We start from the raw sequence: 16,038 nt of genomic DNA, 5'->3' as shown, positions 1-16,038 counted from the left end.
TTTTATGTTTGTAACTCATTTCTATATGGAGCTAAGTATCATAATAAAAATTTAAATAATAAAAGTTGACACAACTTATTACCCACAATGCAAGCTTGTCACTGAAAATCATTCGATGTCGGCAAATACGTCTGTAATACTAAATAGATTACAAAATTAATCATCCCATTTTGGTTTTCAATAACTTTTTTATATATATTAAACATAAAAATAAAAAAAGTTTGAGTGATGGAAATATTAACTTTGACCTTTACATGCTCCATTGCTTTTGTGTTTGCATACTGCAGCTGTCTAGTTCACAGGCTTCAGATATGAGTAACGTACGGCGCTATTTGCAAAAATTATAAATCCGATATTGTGATTAATTTTGCGCCACCTTGCAGTTACGTTAGAAGTCCCCGAAAACTCTTCGAAGTGCATCGTGGCAACTTTACAAGTGCGTGTGTAAGTGTATGCATGCATGTACCTGCATAGGTGTGCGAAGTGAAAATGAATAAAGTTTAATTTAATGTTCTTTCAAAGACTAATTGTGTCGGGGCACCTCGAGGGCACCACATAAGTTTTAACAATTAAGTTTTATTACTTACTCAATTATTAAACTTAAGAAATATTTTTTATTTCCTGTTTTTATCTTACTCTGGAATTGATATTCCGAATAATTTGTTCAATATTTTTCTAAATTGTTGCTTTTAGGTTATGGAGGTGTAGAAACGTGTTTCGGGTGTTAGTATTACTTTTTTTAGTGATTTCCTGTTAGTAACTTGACCTCAGCCATTAGAAAATGTATCCAAAATGTTAGCCATTAGCCAAGTTCGCAAAAATTCTGTATTTCACTAAGCAGAATTGTTACGATCCTCTGAAAGGCATCCAAAAAAACACGCAAAAGATACTCTCCAAATACAGCAGCCAAGCGAAAAAACACCACTGAGCATTAACGGAGACAGTGGGTAAGATTACAAAAATGGTTAACTAGTCATGAATAGCAAAACAGACTAATCATTTTAGTTCAAATGCCTTGTGCCTTGAGTTATTAGAAAGATATATATGTTCAAAGCAATACCAAATGTAATAAAGAACCCATGGCCGGTTCTGGCGGGCCTATGAGAAAGCGGAGAAAAATGTCCATCTTCTTCATTTAAGTAAGCTGTACTCCTCTATTTTCGTCGCATATTTATATTTAAAGCATATTTTTAACTTAAATTTTGATAGTGTAAAATAACTTTTTATTCACACGGCACTTCACTGCGAATATTTCCTTTACCAAAAATTAGGGGTTTCATATAGAATTTTAATAAAAGTGAATGTGTCTATTTTGTAGAAATTTTCACTCAAACTGGTTTGACATAGTCCTTAGAGGGATATTTAGACTAATTGTAATTATAAGGCAGAAAATGTCAAAATATGAAAGGAAAGCTGCTTGCTTATCTCTGGCAAGTACATCCAATGAAAATATGAAATATGAAAAAAGGGCATATGTTAAAAAATCAAATGCTTCGGTGTTGAAATTGGAAATTCGTAAATAAGTATTTTTACTGTGGTAATCTTAAAAAAGCATGTACCTACATATTTATAAGCTACACATCTCGTATCTATTAAACAAAATTATTACATACTTCCACTGTGCCGATACCTGAAAGCCCATTAATTGCATTACTTATACAAACATTCAGCACGAACAATTCGAGACGAATTGAAAAGATCGTAGAGTAACGCAAAAACAAAATGTGTATATTAAATATGTATTTTGCGTTTTGCAATTTGTTTTGGATGCCAAATCAGCTTATTACTTCTCACAAATTCCACATTCCGAAAAACAGACCTCATTGAGATCTAGTAACACCATTTTTGAAGAATTTGTCAATAAAAATATTCTAAATTAGCAGGCTTGTTCTATAAACTCGAACAGCACTAAAACAGTTTGAAAACTGTTTCATTATATAATATTTTATACGTAACTTCAATTACGGCTACACTTTCTAGTTAAGTGATGACGTTAATCGCATCGATATTACAGATAAATAGATATTCCATTATGTGTAACACGCCTATCAGCTTTTTATGTTCTCCACTTAACTTAATCAGCCACTTATATTAATAGATTAACCTACTTAAAGGCGCATACAAACAGCGAACAAGAAAACTGATGTAATTTCCAAGAAATGCTCGAAGACAATAGCATGACGACAAATGAACGTGTAAAGCTTAGTGCAAGATGCTTTAAGGAATCTGGTTTCACCTTTAGGAGGAAAGTGAAGTCAAACACACGTGCGATGGACAAAGGATAGGATGTATATTTATGCATCTACATATGTATTTTTGCAGCCAAACGATAGCAACTTAAATCCTTCTTTAATTTGCTTTTTTGCTTCAATTGAATGGCGCAGTGAATTTCTTAAAAAGCTATTTGCCATGTTTGTGAACATCGTAAATAATAACCGCTAATGTATGTATCGACTAATGTGGTATACAACATCATTACAAGCATGCACAACGCTTTTTGTGGAATCTCTGGCAAAATCAAAAACAAATATCAAGAAGCCAGCATCCCACTTAATTACTGAAAAATACCAACAATAAGCTAGCCACAAAAAATTTAGTGTTTGCCTAGCACTCAATAGCATTATTTAGCAGTGTACTTGCGGTCGTCGTTTTCCTATTTCAAAACTGTTTCCTTCCTTTGGTAAATTTTTTCCGGTGGCAACAATTTTACGGATAGCTCGACTAGTTATTTACTCACTTGTACGCCGCTACGAGCATTTCCATCTACACTTTGGTATCATTCTACTTTACGCTCTATTATTTTTCCGCTAACAATTTCCACTAATTGATCTGCGCTATTCAGAAGTTTTTAATCCTTTTGCGGTTGTGTACTATTTCTCCGTTAAGTTTAAAACTTTTGCACTTGTTGAAGCTGCTACAATATGGCTTTTGCTTCTATTTTCTATTCCTAAATATGCCTTTCATGTGGTTTTTTGCTCACTCAATCAATCGGTTTTCCACATGCTCTAATTCGAATAAAAGTATAACTTAAAATATAAAAAAATGGCTCATTTCGATTTTATTTTTGTAATTGGCTTCTGTGCCTAAAAAAATTATAAAAAACTGATTTTATCAAAAATTCCATGAAATATCAAATTTCTTAGTAATTAATACAAGTAGTTGAAAGTCACTCTGTCGCAATTTTTTTGCGAAGTACTACAGGTTTTGATAAAAGGGTAACGCATTATGTATTGTACTATGTAAGTATATAAGTACAAATGGTTAAAATCCATTACTGACATATGCAATCTGGTGCGCATTTGGGTGCATTACCCATATGTACGATGTGTGATTTTGATATCACTGGGATTTTTATAAACGAGTATGTATGTATATAGCAGCAATCATAATGCATTATGTATACACAGAACTTTAATTAATTTGATCTAATAACGCCTGTATAAATTTCTTAATACTGACATGTAAAATATTTATTATTACAAACAAGTTTTACGATCACTTCTGAAAAGTATTTACATAAAGGAAAACTTCCAATAAATAGAATTACGTTTGAACCGATTGAACTACATTTTCTTTCATCCTAGCTTTGTAAGCATTTGTTAAAAGCAAAACATTGTTTACACAGTAAACCTGATCGAGCTTGTCAATGTAGACATATGGGAATGAAATTAAAGATAATTAATGATATTTGACGAGAAAAGGTAAGAATATAAAAGAATTGTATTTTTTTTTTTATAAAGGTTTACATAACAATAAAATTATTATACAAACTAAAAGTAGTGCAGCGCTAGAATAGAATTGTATTTATTTTTGAGTATACTGAGCAAACGCAACTCTTAACGTAGGCTAAGATGCCATAAGATGTTGTGTTTTATTTTCTTATTAATCATAATTACGCAGCAGCAAACTTAAAGACTTCCATATTTATGCCATTAATTATGAAAACATTTAAATTGTTGTACTAATACGCTCATCAAAACTGCCATACTGATATATGTACTGATACTTATACATGCACGCAGAACGACGCCGACAGAAGCCAAAATACTTGCGGTTGACACTTGCGTATGCGTAACTAAATATTTGCCATAATTATCCTTAGCTTAACTAGCAAGGGCATACGCATGAATTCATATACGAGTACTTAGTTTCATATATACGAGAACGGATACAAACACAACTTGGCGCATGAATATTCAAATGGGCATGGGGGCGTTTTTGTCATTAAAAATTTATGAAGCAAAACAGGTTGAAGTGTTTGGACCGAAAACAACACTGTGACAACGTATATGTACTTATGCATATGTTAACAACAACAATTGTGTCTGCAGCATGTTGGAGATAATCCCAAGCTCTCTCCCGTATGTATAGTACACTCGAATGTATCTACATATATACTATCGTATATACTTATATATACATATATGACGAAACTCTACAATTAAAACCTGCATTAAAAACTGCAACAATTCTGAATAATGAAGGCCAACTCTAGTTGTGCGGAAAAAGAATCAAGCACATGCATTGTTGTGATACAATTAGACATTTTTCACACAAACTTTTCATATCTAATACCTCAACTATTATTATTGACACACACCAACGCTCAAATGGATTGTGTTTATCATTTTGCAATTTTTGCGAAATATCGTTTGAATGGAAATTGCTAAAACGGATTCCAAATATATGTATGTATGAAGGCAAATCGTTTCATTATGGTATTAATAATAATTAATAATACAATAAGATAATGAGCAGAACTTTTGTAGCAGAACAAATATTATAAGTAAAATAAAAAAAGTAAATGTAGACGAATATCCGTTAATAAGCGGAAAGAAAAACAAGATAATGTGATTGTGTACTAGGCCAGGATATACATATTATATTATATGTAGATGGCAATACTCATAGTGAAATATTATATAGGTATGAGTTAGCACAAGAATGACAATTGCTGTGAATTGAGGTTGAAAATGATTTGCAGATGTTGGGTTACTTGGGTACAATCAGATCACGCCGGCGCGCGTGAAGTATAATTTCTCATAAAAAAGTTAGGCATCTTATTAAACAAAAGTCGGAATAGAAATATACAGTTCATCGCTTTGCTGTATTCAGATATTCCCAGTAGTCGCGATATCCAACTGGAAATAGTCTCATATTTCATTAGCCCACACACACAGCTTCTAACATGATTAAGTACTTGTTGGGTATTGCGCTTTCCGTAGATACTCTTTTTTAATATAGACATAATCGTACATGCATAATGGAATTGTTACTGAATATAATTGAATTTTATTTACCGATTTACTGTATGTACATACATATATATTCTTTACATGCTTAATTGTATGAACTGTGAGCATATTACACTTTATAACTGTTTTCTCACTCATTGCTTTTTTGCGTACACTCTTTTGCTTACCAAAATTAGTCATCGTGTATCACTTTTATTTGCTGCGATGGAACTAAAAATACTTATATAACATTTTTTTGAGCAGATTGAGAATCCAATCGACTGCAGTTAGAGATAGTAGATTATTGGCAATATGAGTGGTATGGCAAGTTTTCACCGGATATCAATTGGTGTATACGTTGCAGACGTTCTCAATTTTCTTAAAATGTTATAGAATTTGTGTATGACGAAATTTTCATGGTCGACACTAGAAAAGCTAAAGTGACTAACAAAGCCAAGATATGTTACTATTGTAACAAATTTAAAGGGCTTATCACCAACATAAAGAGATGGAATAGATGTAGAATTAACATATTTTTTACACTTAGGTAACAAATAAGTTCTTAAGTTCAAACACAATAAAGACACTTTTGGTTGGGGGTTGATAAAACAAATATATAAAGACTTGCTTATAAATAAGACTTGCTTAAAAGTTGAGCCATATACTATTTTTTGAAGCCCATTTTCATCATTTACATTTTCTTTTTGATAATTTGAGATTTGTATCTTCATAACGATAAATTCTTAAAGCACTTGTAGTGTAAATGGGCCCCTAATTGGAACTCCAATTAAACAAATGGTGGTAAATTTGATACGAATGTACTTATATACTCATATCGAGCTACCCGAAGTTGTATAATACTTTTTTTGTGGAAAGACTCAGTGATAAACTTATATGCCTTAAAGTTGTGCTCTTTTATGGTTTCAGATTAGAGTCTGTTAAGTTTTGTAGTATTCGAGCGGTATAACTTAACGATACTGATACCAATAAAACCTAACTTGAGAGGAATTGACCCTCTTAAATATATACCCCTAAACTATATGTTACGCTTCAGTTAAGCTTAAATGATAACTTAAATCAAATTATTATCAATTATTATTAATCAAACTATCCATCTTAAATGGATTTTAGTTCACATTCTCGTGAAAGTGTGCATCTAGTGTTTGATTTAAACTATAATTTTACTTACAGTCGGTACTAGCTAATGCATACTTATCAAAGCATTTTCAAATATATTTTTTTCTCATACACATACATACATATTTATATTTATACTTATGTTTTTTTTCCATGACCTGTGCTGTTATTCTGCCAACTGGTGCAGTTTAGTTTATTCAACGAGTTTATGTTTTTGCTATTTCCTTTATGGAATTTGCGATTACGTTATTATTATTTTTCAGAGAAACATTTTGTGAAAAGTTGCTTTTATGAATTTTTAAATTTATATTCATAATTAGAATGGCGGGGCCGGCATTGGCGGCAGTTTGACTTTGAAGGTTAAAAGGCTTTCTCGCCGCGTTTATCGTAGAATATACCACTCACTAACAATTAAATGAATTTTCAGTGGAAAATATGGGGGGGAGAGCTCAAATAAAATGAAAGTGAAATTTGGTAGTAAAAAACTTTCTTACCTTAAATGCTTCCCATGTTTTACTTATTTATTATTTTTTTACTTAAATTTGGTTCAATTTAACCAGAGCTTTTATGAAACTAAAATATATTATATTATGTTAAGATTTTCGCGCATTATTAGACTGTAAATATCTTTTAGACCCCATATCCAGCCATTGTTGCCTATTTATCGGGTACGCCTACAACTACGCGGCACTATTTGCATTTTTACTAAAAAATGATCCACTCCCCTTGCGCTAGTTTTTACATGTACAAGTCTCCAAAAGCTGTAACAAAGTTAGAAAGAAATGTTGTGGTTCATTGTTAAGGTAATAATGCTCAATAACAGGAAACACGGAAATAACGAAGCTTACTGCCTGTACATGTTCTTAAATCACAATAAAGGTAATAAATAAAAAGTTTCAAAAGTATGCATACAACAATTTTACAGCGAAACCTCGTTGGTTTCTATTTGCGACTTTCTCTGCTTTTAATTCAAAGCACAGCAACTCCATTTACACACCCCCCTAAATTCCAAAATATGTGCGAATATCATTCCCAAATTCTCGCTGATTTGACTGGTCAACAAATCAATAAACAAACTAATTTTAGTTATTCTGGCTTTTAGAAACGAATGAATTATTTTGCCTGACTTCAAAGCACGAAACTATCAGACAGATAGTCCTGTCTCGTATTTTCATGAAATCAGATTGTACGGTGGATGATACAACAGTTCGAAGTTTTGAATGCTCAAAACTTTCCTTGTTGTACCGATATGTTGGATCTTGCATTTTGGTGGTTGTTTCATATTCTGCTATTAGTCATCTTTATTTTTCTGAAAAAAATGCTGGTGTACCATTCAGAAATAATCGTTCTACTTGTATGTTGACTTAATTGTACGGCGGCAATATGTATAAATATTCTCAAAAAGAGGTAGCCATTTGCTGGAAGGCCCTTTGCATTCGAACAACTTAAAAACCCCATATAATCGACTGGTTTTAGTTAGTTTATCCAATTATGTTTCAAAATCATGATACGTCGACGATTTTGAACAACCTTCCCTAAATTTGTTCTGTAGCAAAGTGTGACTACGGTAGAATTCGGATATCCAAAGAAATGCGATGGCTCGAGATGGCGTCTCTTCACCAAAAGTATAATTGGTTGACTCGGGTATATTTGAACCTCGCCGAAAATCATCGCACAAAAGTGTTCACAACTTCCATTTTTTGCCATTTTTGATGGATGTATATCTGCCATCAACACAAATAGCACTGGTATCACTAAATGTTCAAAATACGAGCATCATTAAAATTGTCAGACTTTACGATAGCAATCCAAGACTTGACACTCGCACTGGGTCTACGATCTCTCAAAATAAGTCAAGTCTCATAGCAACCCTCGTAAACATGCACATGTGCATATACGTGGGTATATATGTTTTCGTAAGCTACACTGCATGTTCGAAGTGCTTTCTGCCGCTGAATTTCATATTTCCAGTGTAAGCTGTGTGTATCTTTGCATTAGTGTTTAAATATATTATGTGCTTGCGCTTGGCTTTAAATTTGCATCTCATTAGCGAGCCACATTCAATTTATTCACACTCCAACGCCCCAGTGCCAACACGTCCTTGGCGGTGGCGTGGCGCCCGACTATATGATGGACTGCTCATAGTACAAATGTATGTGCATGCAAACTTAAGCATAGAAGTATTTATGTATGTATCTTGGTCTCGTTATATCTGCAATTTTGTATTTGGTCAAAAAGTTGTGGTTATACGATCTAGATCAAGTATACGCCTCCTCGTTTGATAATTTTTGTGTTTTAATAATTCCGCATTGAACAAGCCCTCGTTCCTACTGGTAAACAACTTGACTAGCTCATTTTTCTAGCAAATAGTTCTACACAGTTTTCTGGCTAATCTTCAGTTCATGGACAATAAAAAGGTGCTCACGGCTTCTATGAAGATTTGTTTTGAAATAAATGTTACAATTTTAAAGTATGTGTTTACACTTCAAAGATACACTACGGTTTGGTCCCAAACTTCGTACGGTCACAGAAATCGTATTTGATTTTTCTAAATCGTATTTAATTTTTCAAGGATTTTCACGCATCTTTATGTAATCCTTTACATGTTTATTGACATTAAATTTCACAATTTTCTGTTCGACAACATTTAATTTAATATTTTCTGTCCCTGTAAACCTCGTCTGTTTCAGCCATTTTGTTTTTGTTTTTTCGCTGCACATTTTTACACTTTGCCATTCGCTTTACATTTTCTGATATCAGATTAAGTGTTGCGCTAAGGTGTTAAATTGTTGCTTGGCATGGCAGCTCCATCGCAGCAGTGAATCTTGCATACAATTAAACAATGCAGAGAACGGTTGCACTTTTGAAAAATTCGAGCAAAAGGAAAATTACTTCGAAATGGCACTGGTCAACTATTAATTACAATTTAATATATTTATAGTCAAGTGCCAAGTGCCAAGTGTTTTCAATTTGTATTCGAAAAAGTATGAAGAAAAACGTTGTATGCTGAAATATATATTAATTAAAAAGTACTATTGTTGTGTGTGCACACATATACTTATATAATAGAGTAAGGATATAAGAAACAGAAGCGCAAATGCATCGCTTTTAATCACATGAGAATACGTTTATAAACAAAATTAATATCTGTATATATTTTTTGTAACAACTTGTGCATTCCAGATGTGTGTACTTTAGTACGCACTTTATCTAATGAGAAAGTGTATTTGTTTGTATTTGATACGTTCCTATATAAGTCAATCTCGGTTTCAATGACATTTTGCATCCGCTCTCAATGTAAACTTCATGAGTTTGGTTGGATCCGCTGGGTGGCAATGTGAATCAAATTCATTTTCAATGAGCACATGAGCTCAACAGAAATTGTGTTGAGTATTTATTTCAAAATAGTGAATCAGTGATAATGAATCAAGTTTTAACGCAGCGATATTTCCAAAAGCTTAATTTTGAAACCTTTAAAAAACTTTTTTAGCAATTTTAGTGTAGTGTAAATGTTTTTATTTAGGAAATTGAGATAACACATCTGTACAGACACACATATATTTATAAAACGTATACCCAATCATTGTTATGAACTTTTATATACTTACTTTTACATTTTAAAATGCAATACACTTACATATTTCGCTGCGTTGCATTTACATTTAAATTACCGCATAAGCCCCCATTCGGAACACTTGGAGATTATTGACGTCAATTACTTACTTAAAGGCTGATTGAATAGACTGTAACCCGCAAAATAGCAGAGCACAGAATTAACAAACAACAAATTGCATACTCGTGGATGTCTATTATTCGGAAACTATGCAAATACACTTGTATATACAGGGTCCGCCATATAACTTTACGGAATTAAAAATGCTATAAAAAATAAACTACTCAATATTTTTCCAAACTGTTTTTTTATTTTGAAGTACATACAATCCTTCCGGTTTATGATGGAACACAACTTCATTCATATGGCTGTCTCGGCTAGCCATGCACCATCCCATACGGTCATACCAAGGTCTTTACGCAAAATTCGTCTCAATGATGTCTCCGAAATGTCCAATTGTTGAGAACGACGGTGAACTGATGTTCCTGGTGATTCACGAACACTCTCGGCCACAGCAGCAATATTTTCGGGTGTACGCACGGTTTTTGGTCGGCCACGCGTTGGTTTGTCAATAAGCAACCCAGTTTCTCTTACTTTTTTTGCAAAGTAACGCACATATGCTTCATTCGGTGCTTTTCTTCCCATTGCCGTACGTAATTTTCGTACACATTCTGCAACATTACCAACGTACACAAATCTGGAATGCATAAGTTGTTACAAAAAATATATACAGATATTAATTTTGTTTATAAACGTATTCTCATCTGATTAAAAGCGATTCATTTGCCCTTCTGTTCCTTATATCCTTACTCTATTATATAAGTATATGTGTGCACACACAACAATAGTACTTTTTAATTAATATATATTTCAGCATACAACGTTGCGTATACACAACCATTTTCGTTCAGCGGAAGAATAAAACTAATTTTCTGACAAATCGGATGAGAGCTAAGTGTTACCATTCTTCAAATAATACCTAGTTCAAATCGGTAACGATAGATGGCGGGCCCTTTATATGCAAGAGTACTAATGTCACAATTCCTTTGCCGCATGTGCTGTTGTGTCATATGTGGGAATCCAGACACCCGTACGCCCATCCACTTGTCGGTTAGCCGCTGTAGTAGTGGCTACTGTTAAGCAAACGTTGGCAAAACGTGACCAACAGCCAATAAATGCAGTCAAGTGAACTTAGGTTGGCAAGTTGGATGCTTGATAAATGAGGAGACATAGAAAGTAAATACATGTCACTAATACTCGTGCTACGTGTAGAACTGCACGTGAGTATGTGACATGCACAAGTATGCTCAAATGTAATGGCGTGAAAGGTTTTTATGCCTGATAAGGATGCTGACTAGATTTATGAAGCTCATTTTGCAGGCTAGCATTTTGTAGTTAATCAATGTAATCTGCCCAACACATTAAGAGTTTATTTTGTCATAATCTTATACTCCTATGAATTTTTGTTGTCTACTTGAAGAAGAATGTGCCTGAACGCCTCTTTACGTACATACTCGTACATGCATACGTTTGTCCACTTCCGCTGATCGCCTATTGAAGTATTGGGTTGATGTGGCAGAATGAAGACCAAATTGTCTTTAAACGACAACTGGTTTAAATTGGTGAATTAGCGAAACAAGCTTTTTTAAATACTGCTTTTCTCTGTGCTTTTAATCCCGCCTGCGGCTAAAGTAGATGGGAAAAAACTATCTAACATTTCCGCAAGCAGTAGAAATTTCTGCTTCAGTTTCAATACGAACTCAATACACGAGCGATTACCTCCTGTTTGAAATTTGTATTGTAGGTATCTCTTATCTCACTTATAATCGCCTAAAATATGCAAACATATAGATAATATAGAAATTATTTTAAATCTCCATACAACCGGTTTCATATACCACAAACAGTCTGCCAAAAAGTTTCTATGGCAGCCATGGCTTCTCTAAGAGAGTACGTATTCGGCAACCCATCTCTCCTACAAATCTTCATACATATTTATGTTAATATTCAATGTTACTGCTGTAATCGTGAAGGATATAGGTATATGCATAATATGCATTGCATATGTATGTACTTATAAATTTATGTACATGCATTTGTGGCATTAGTTACTGCAAATATTGTAACCATTTGAAATTTTGACACAAGATTGCTTGAAATTTAACTAGTTAACGTGCGAATTTGTATACCAACGGTTTACATACGGTTTTCCTTGTATTTACATAATATCCAAAAGGTTAAGTGTAAGTAATTAAAAGCGGACGATTTTCAAGTTTGTCGATTTTCTCTCTTAATGTGGAACTTTTACCCTACTGAAGCTGCCTTAAATATTACACGAAATTTAATTTTATATAGTATTTGATAACCTTATCTACGACTAATAAATTTTTAATTGTAGTAAACTAGTCTAGTAAACTAGACAAGGGTGAGAGAAAATATGGAATGGATATTGAAAAATTGATTTGTTTTCCTTTAATCTCAATTCAGCTTAAATGCATTTTTAGCCATGTGCCAAGGCACGAATTTCAGAAATTGAGCTTAGAAATCGCGGTATTCATCTAGGGTTGTCCTTAATACAATAGAAATCATACTGACTTCTCCAAAGCTCCATGGGACACTATGAAACTCATAATACGTACATACTCGTATGTGTGTGTCCAAAATATTAATGAAGACATTAGTAAAAACCGTTCTTCCAACAGAACCTGTCTACTTAAAATCACTATAAGACATGCCTTAACATTTTCCATATCCATTTTCCCTTACGGGTTCGCTCATTTGCTTCATTGAAACATTTATTCCCATGCATGAAAAGTCGCCAAGGTATGTAATTAAAACAGCTATCATCATCGACACCGGTATCGTGAAGCGTATTTGAGTATGAAATAATCAAATCCATCTCTAGGCATATATATACATATGTACATATTGGGCAACTTCATTTCTCTTATAGCTCTTAAATATTTTCTTTAACCTATTTTACATTGATACATGATTAGGTACTTCATTTTATTTTTATTGCACTTTTTCTGTTTCAGGGCTCCTTCGATTGCTCTTGCTTCTTCTTCTTCTTTAACATATCCTAAAGTCTCTTTTAAATGCGCAAGCCCTTTTTGTTGATATCCTTCATTTCTATTCCGATTCAAGTACATCTTGAGCAGCACTTCTGATTGTTGCTTTGTCTGTACTTTCTCCTATATGCCCTCTCTGTATTCTTAAAGTCTGATAAATCCTTTGAGTGAGCTGTTTCTGTTCATTTTCGTCCATCTTTTTTATTTTTATGCGTGCCAGTCTATTTCTCGAGTGTGTATTATATTCAAGGGTGTAGAAAAATTTATGAAAACAAATATCCTCCTTTTATGAGCATGAACGCTGAGATGTGAACTATGAATTAAAAACTACTTGCTAATTTAGCTGAATGAAAGTACTTACACGAGTATACTCGCATCTGCTATTTTGCATGTGTTAAACCACTTGTCAGGGGAAGGAATACTCATACACATATGTACATACATACATAACGTGTTGGTTTAAGTTCTACCTAACCATACTTCAGTTCCAATGGATCAAGTGAAACTTATTTATATCGTATTGTTTTTTTTATTATTACTACATAAAGGCTAATAAAACCTTTATAACCCATACTAAGCCAGAGAAGCAACTCCCCATATGTATGCAATTCAATTATCTTATAGCTGAAATAGACGAATATATACAAGTGCATACCATACGTACATATGTACATATGTATGCATAAATAAACCACAAATGAGTATGCGAATTATTCGTACTCCACGCTTACCTAAAAGTGCACATTTCAGAACAGCGCACGTACGCACATACATGTGGAGATACATGCATGGTGCATGCAAAGCGTTCACTATGAATGTATGTAAGTCCAGATATTCGTAATCTATGTTTGGCTTTGGATTATTTTGTTGCAGCTAACTATAATATAAATTTGCATTGCGGAGACCTAAACAGCTCTTCGCAGATGTGTAATTATCTAAACAGCTTCTTGGGCATTCGCACATTCATACTTATGTAAATATGTATGTGAGTAACTTCTCATTATTTGTCTATCCTAGTATGTGGGTTGTCTGGCTTTTTGACTGAAATGCCTCGGTTGTCTTAGTTAACACAACTCCATTATCAGGTGCAACTGAACGAGACACCATACACATATGCATACATATGTATGAATGTAACAATTACTTTATACCTTTATTAAAGATCTTATTTGTTTTTATTTTCTTCTATTTTTAGAATGCGGTCTTTTATCGAAGAGAATGAGAAGAACGACCCCTTAATAAATGCCCCGGATAAAAAGAATAATCCGTGGGCTGAAAAGGGAAAATGCGTTCTTATGTAATATTATCGTAAACCACAACAGTACCATACCAACATTCATAAGTATCCCATTTATTACTACAATAACCACAGTAATATCAATAACCAAACTAATAACACTACTTATATTAAAAACAATAGAAGCAAAAAAAATGTTAATAAGAAGAAAGCTAAACCACAACAACCAATAGAGCAACCACCAAACGCAAGGAATAACAATAGCAATAGCAGCAAAAAGATGCCAATACAGCAACAGCCAAATAGTTGCAACATCAGAAACTCTTATGAATCGAGAAAAGAAGAGCCAGCTGATTGTAGCAATTCCCTAGATCCACAAAATCTGCATATACATCAGCACGAAAATCAAGTAACATTAGAAGAAGATGTGGAAACTGAAGACGGAAGTGACGGCGAGGAAAGTGAAGCCGGTGAACATATTGCAAACGCGGATAATGTAACATTGTGTTACAATAATAATTACTATAACAACAACAATAATTACTACTACCACTATTGCAACTTGAATTATAACCAACACCTAAACGAACAGTCCCAGTCCAAAACACATTTGCTAATACGTCAGCTAAAACGACGCACTGTACAAGAAATTCTGCAGCGTCCATTCCTTATCCAAATAGTCGCTCTTTTCATGTGGTTCCACGGCAAATTCTGGCAATTCTACTACGAAACATTGACACGAAGATTGCAGTAAAGGCAGAAAATTGAATTACATATTGGAAGAATAACAATGCAAAATTAAAAAAACGTATGTAAGTATATGCGTAGCACGGACATTTGTTGATATTTGAAATCGACACCATTTACTGCTGCAACAAAACTCTAAACTTTGATATAGAGGAATCTATTTCAACACTTTAAAGGAGTCTAGCAAAAGGAAAGAACCTAAGCATTTCTTCTTGATAACATAATATTGGACGTTCTTATGGATGTTAGCAATCTGTAACAGCTCAGAGACAGATTCGGATGGACACCATAATTATATTTAGTTTTAAAGTGTTTTTCCATACTACTGTATTTACCAACAAAACTTAGCTTAATGCGCGTACTTCAAAAAGTCACAATTAAAAAAACAGGAGTAGTAAATGCAATTGCCAAACGATAATAAGAACAAATCGTTTGAAACTAAGAACTAAGAGTAAAATATATTAAATTTACTTACTTGCATTCCATTCATACTTACAATACTTATATTGAACACAATAAAATGAGTAAAGAATTGCTGCGTGCAATCTGATATACAAAAAGTAGTGTAAAAATTATAAAATAAGAACTAATACAGTAATAACTGCTAAATATTAGATACTCTCTAGTGACTTCATTGGTAGGATTTTTCCAAAAAGTCATTGCCATTAACATTATTAGCATTTGGTAGTTGTTGATTTGAACTATTACTTTTTGGTATGTAACTATTTATGTTGTAAAAGCTTTCAAACCATATTTTTTAGTGCTTTGTAGTGCTTTCGAAGAATTTATTTTCATATTCTGGTTTTTGTAACTTTAATTTCAATTGTATGTACGCAAGCATTTTTTTATTACACGCTCTCTTTATTTTGCATCACCATCACCCGCCATATTCTCTTCTAACTAAATAAAAACTTTGCGACACTTTTGATTTCCCAATACTCGTCAAGTGTCATTATTTTGGTCATAATATACCCCTAACTTAACAATAACAAACCACCA

At 33.3% G+C, this 16,038-nt stretch overlaps 2 protein-coding genes across 2 annotated transcripts in view; both read left to right on the top strand.

Moving 5' to 3' along the window:
* The window catches only part of LOC129247118 (guanine nucleotide-binding protein subunit gamma-e), a 100,819-nt gene extending 85,220 nt beyond the window's left edge, over positions 1 to 15,599 (top strand). Inside the window, exon 3 of the mRNA XM_054886057.1 lies at positions 14,251 to 15,599. Within this exon, the coding sequence (XP_054742032.1) occupies positions 14,251 to 14,356 (106 nt within the window). The 3' untranslated portion in view covers positions 14,357 to 15,599. The remainder of the gene's footprint in view (positions 1 to 14,250) is intronic.
* On the top strand, positions 14,573 to 15,599 carry LOC129247116 (uncharacterized). Its single transcript, XM_054886055.1, has 2 exons — positions 14,573 to 15,104; positions 15,191 to 15,599. Exon 1 carries the CDS (start codon positions 14,573 to 14,575, stop codon positions 15,044 to 15,046), a length of 474 nt encoding a protein of 157 aa, XP_054742030.1. The 3' UTR covers positions 15,047 to 15,104; positions 15,191 to 15,599.
* Positions 15,600 to 16,038: the final 439 nt, after the last annotated feature.

This window comes from Anastrepha obliqua, chromosome 5, assembly GCF_027943255.1.
Source record: "Anastrepha obliqua isolate idAnaObli1 chromosome 5, idAnaObli1_1.0, whole genome shotgun sequence".
Lineage (NCBI taxonomy): Eukaryota > Metazoa > Arthropoda > Insecta > Diptera > Tephritidae > Anastrepha > Anastrepha obliqua.
Note: the sequence above shows the minus strand (reverse complement) of the source record. Positions and strands in the feature narration are given on the sequence as shown.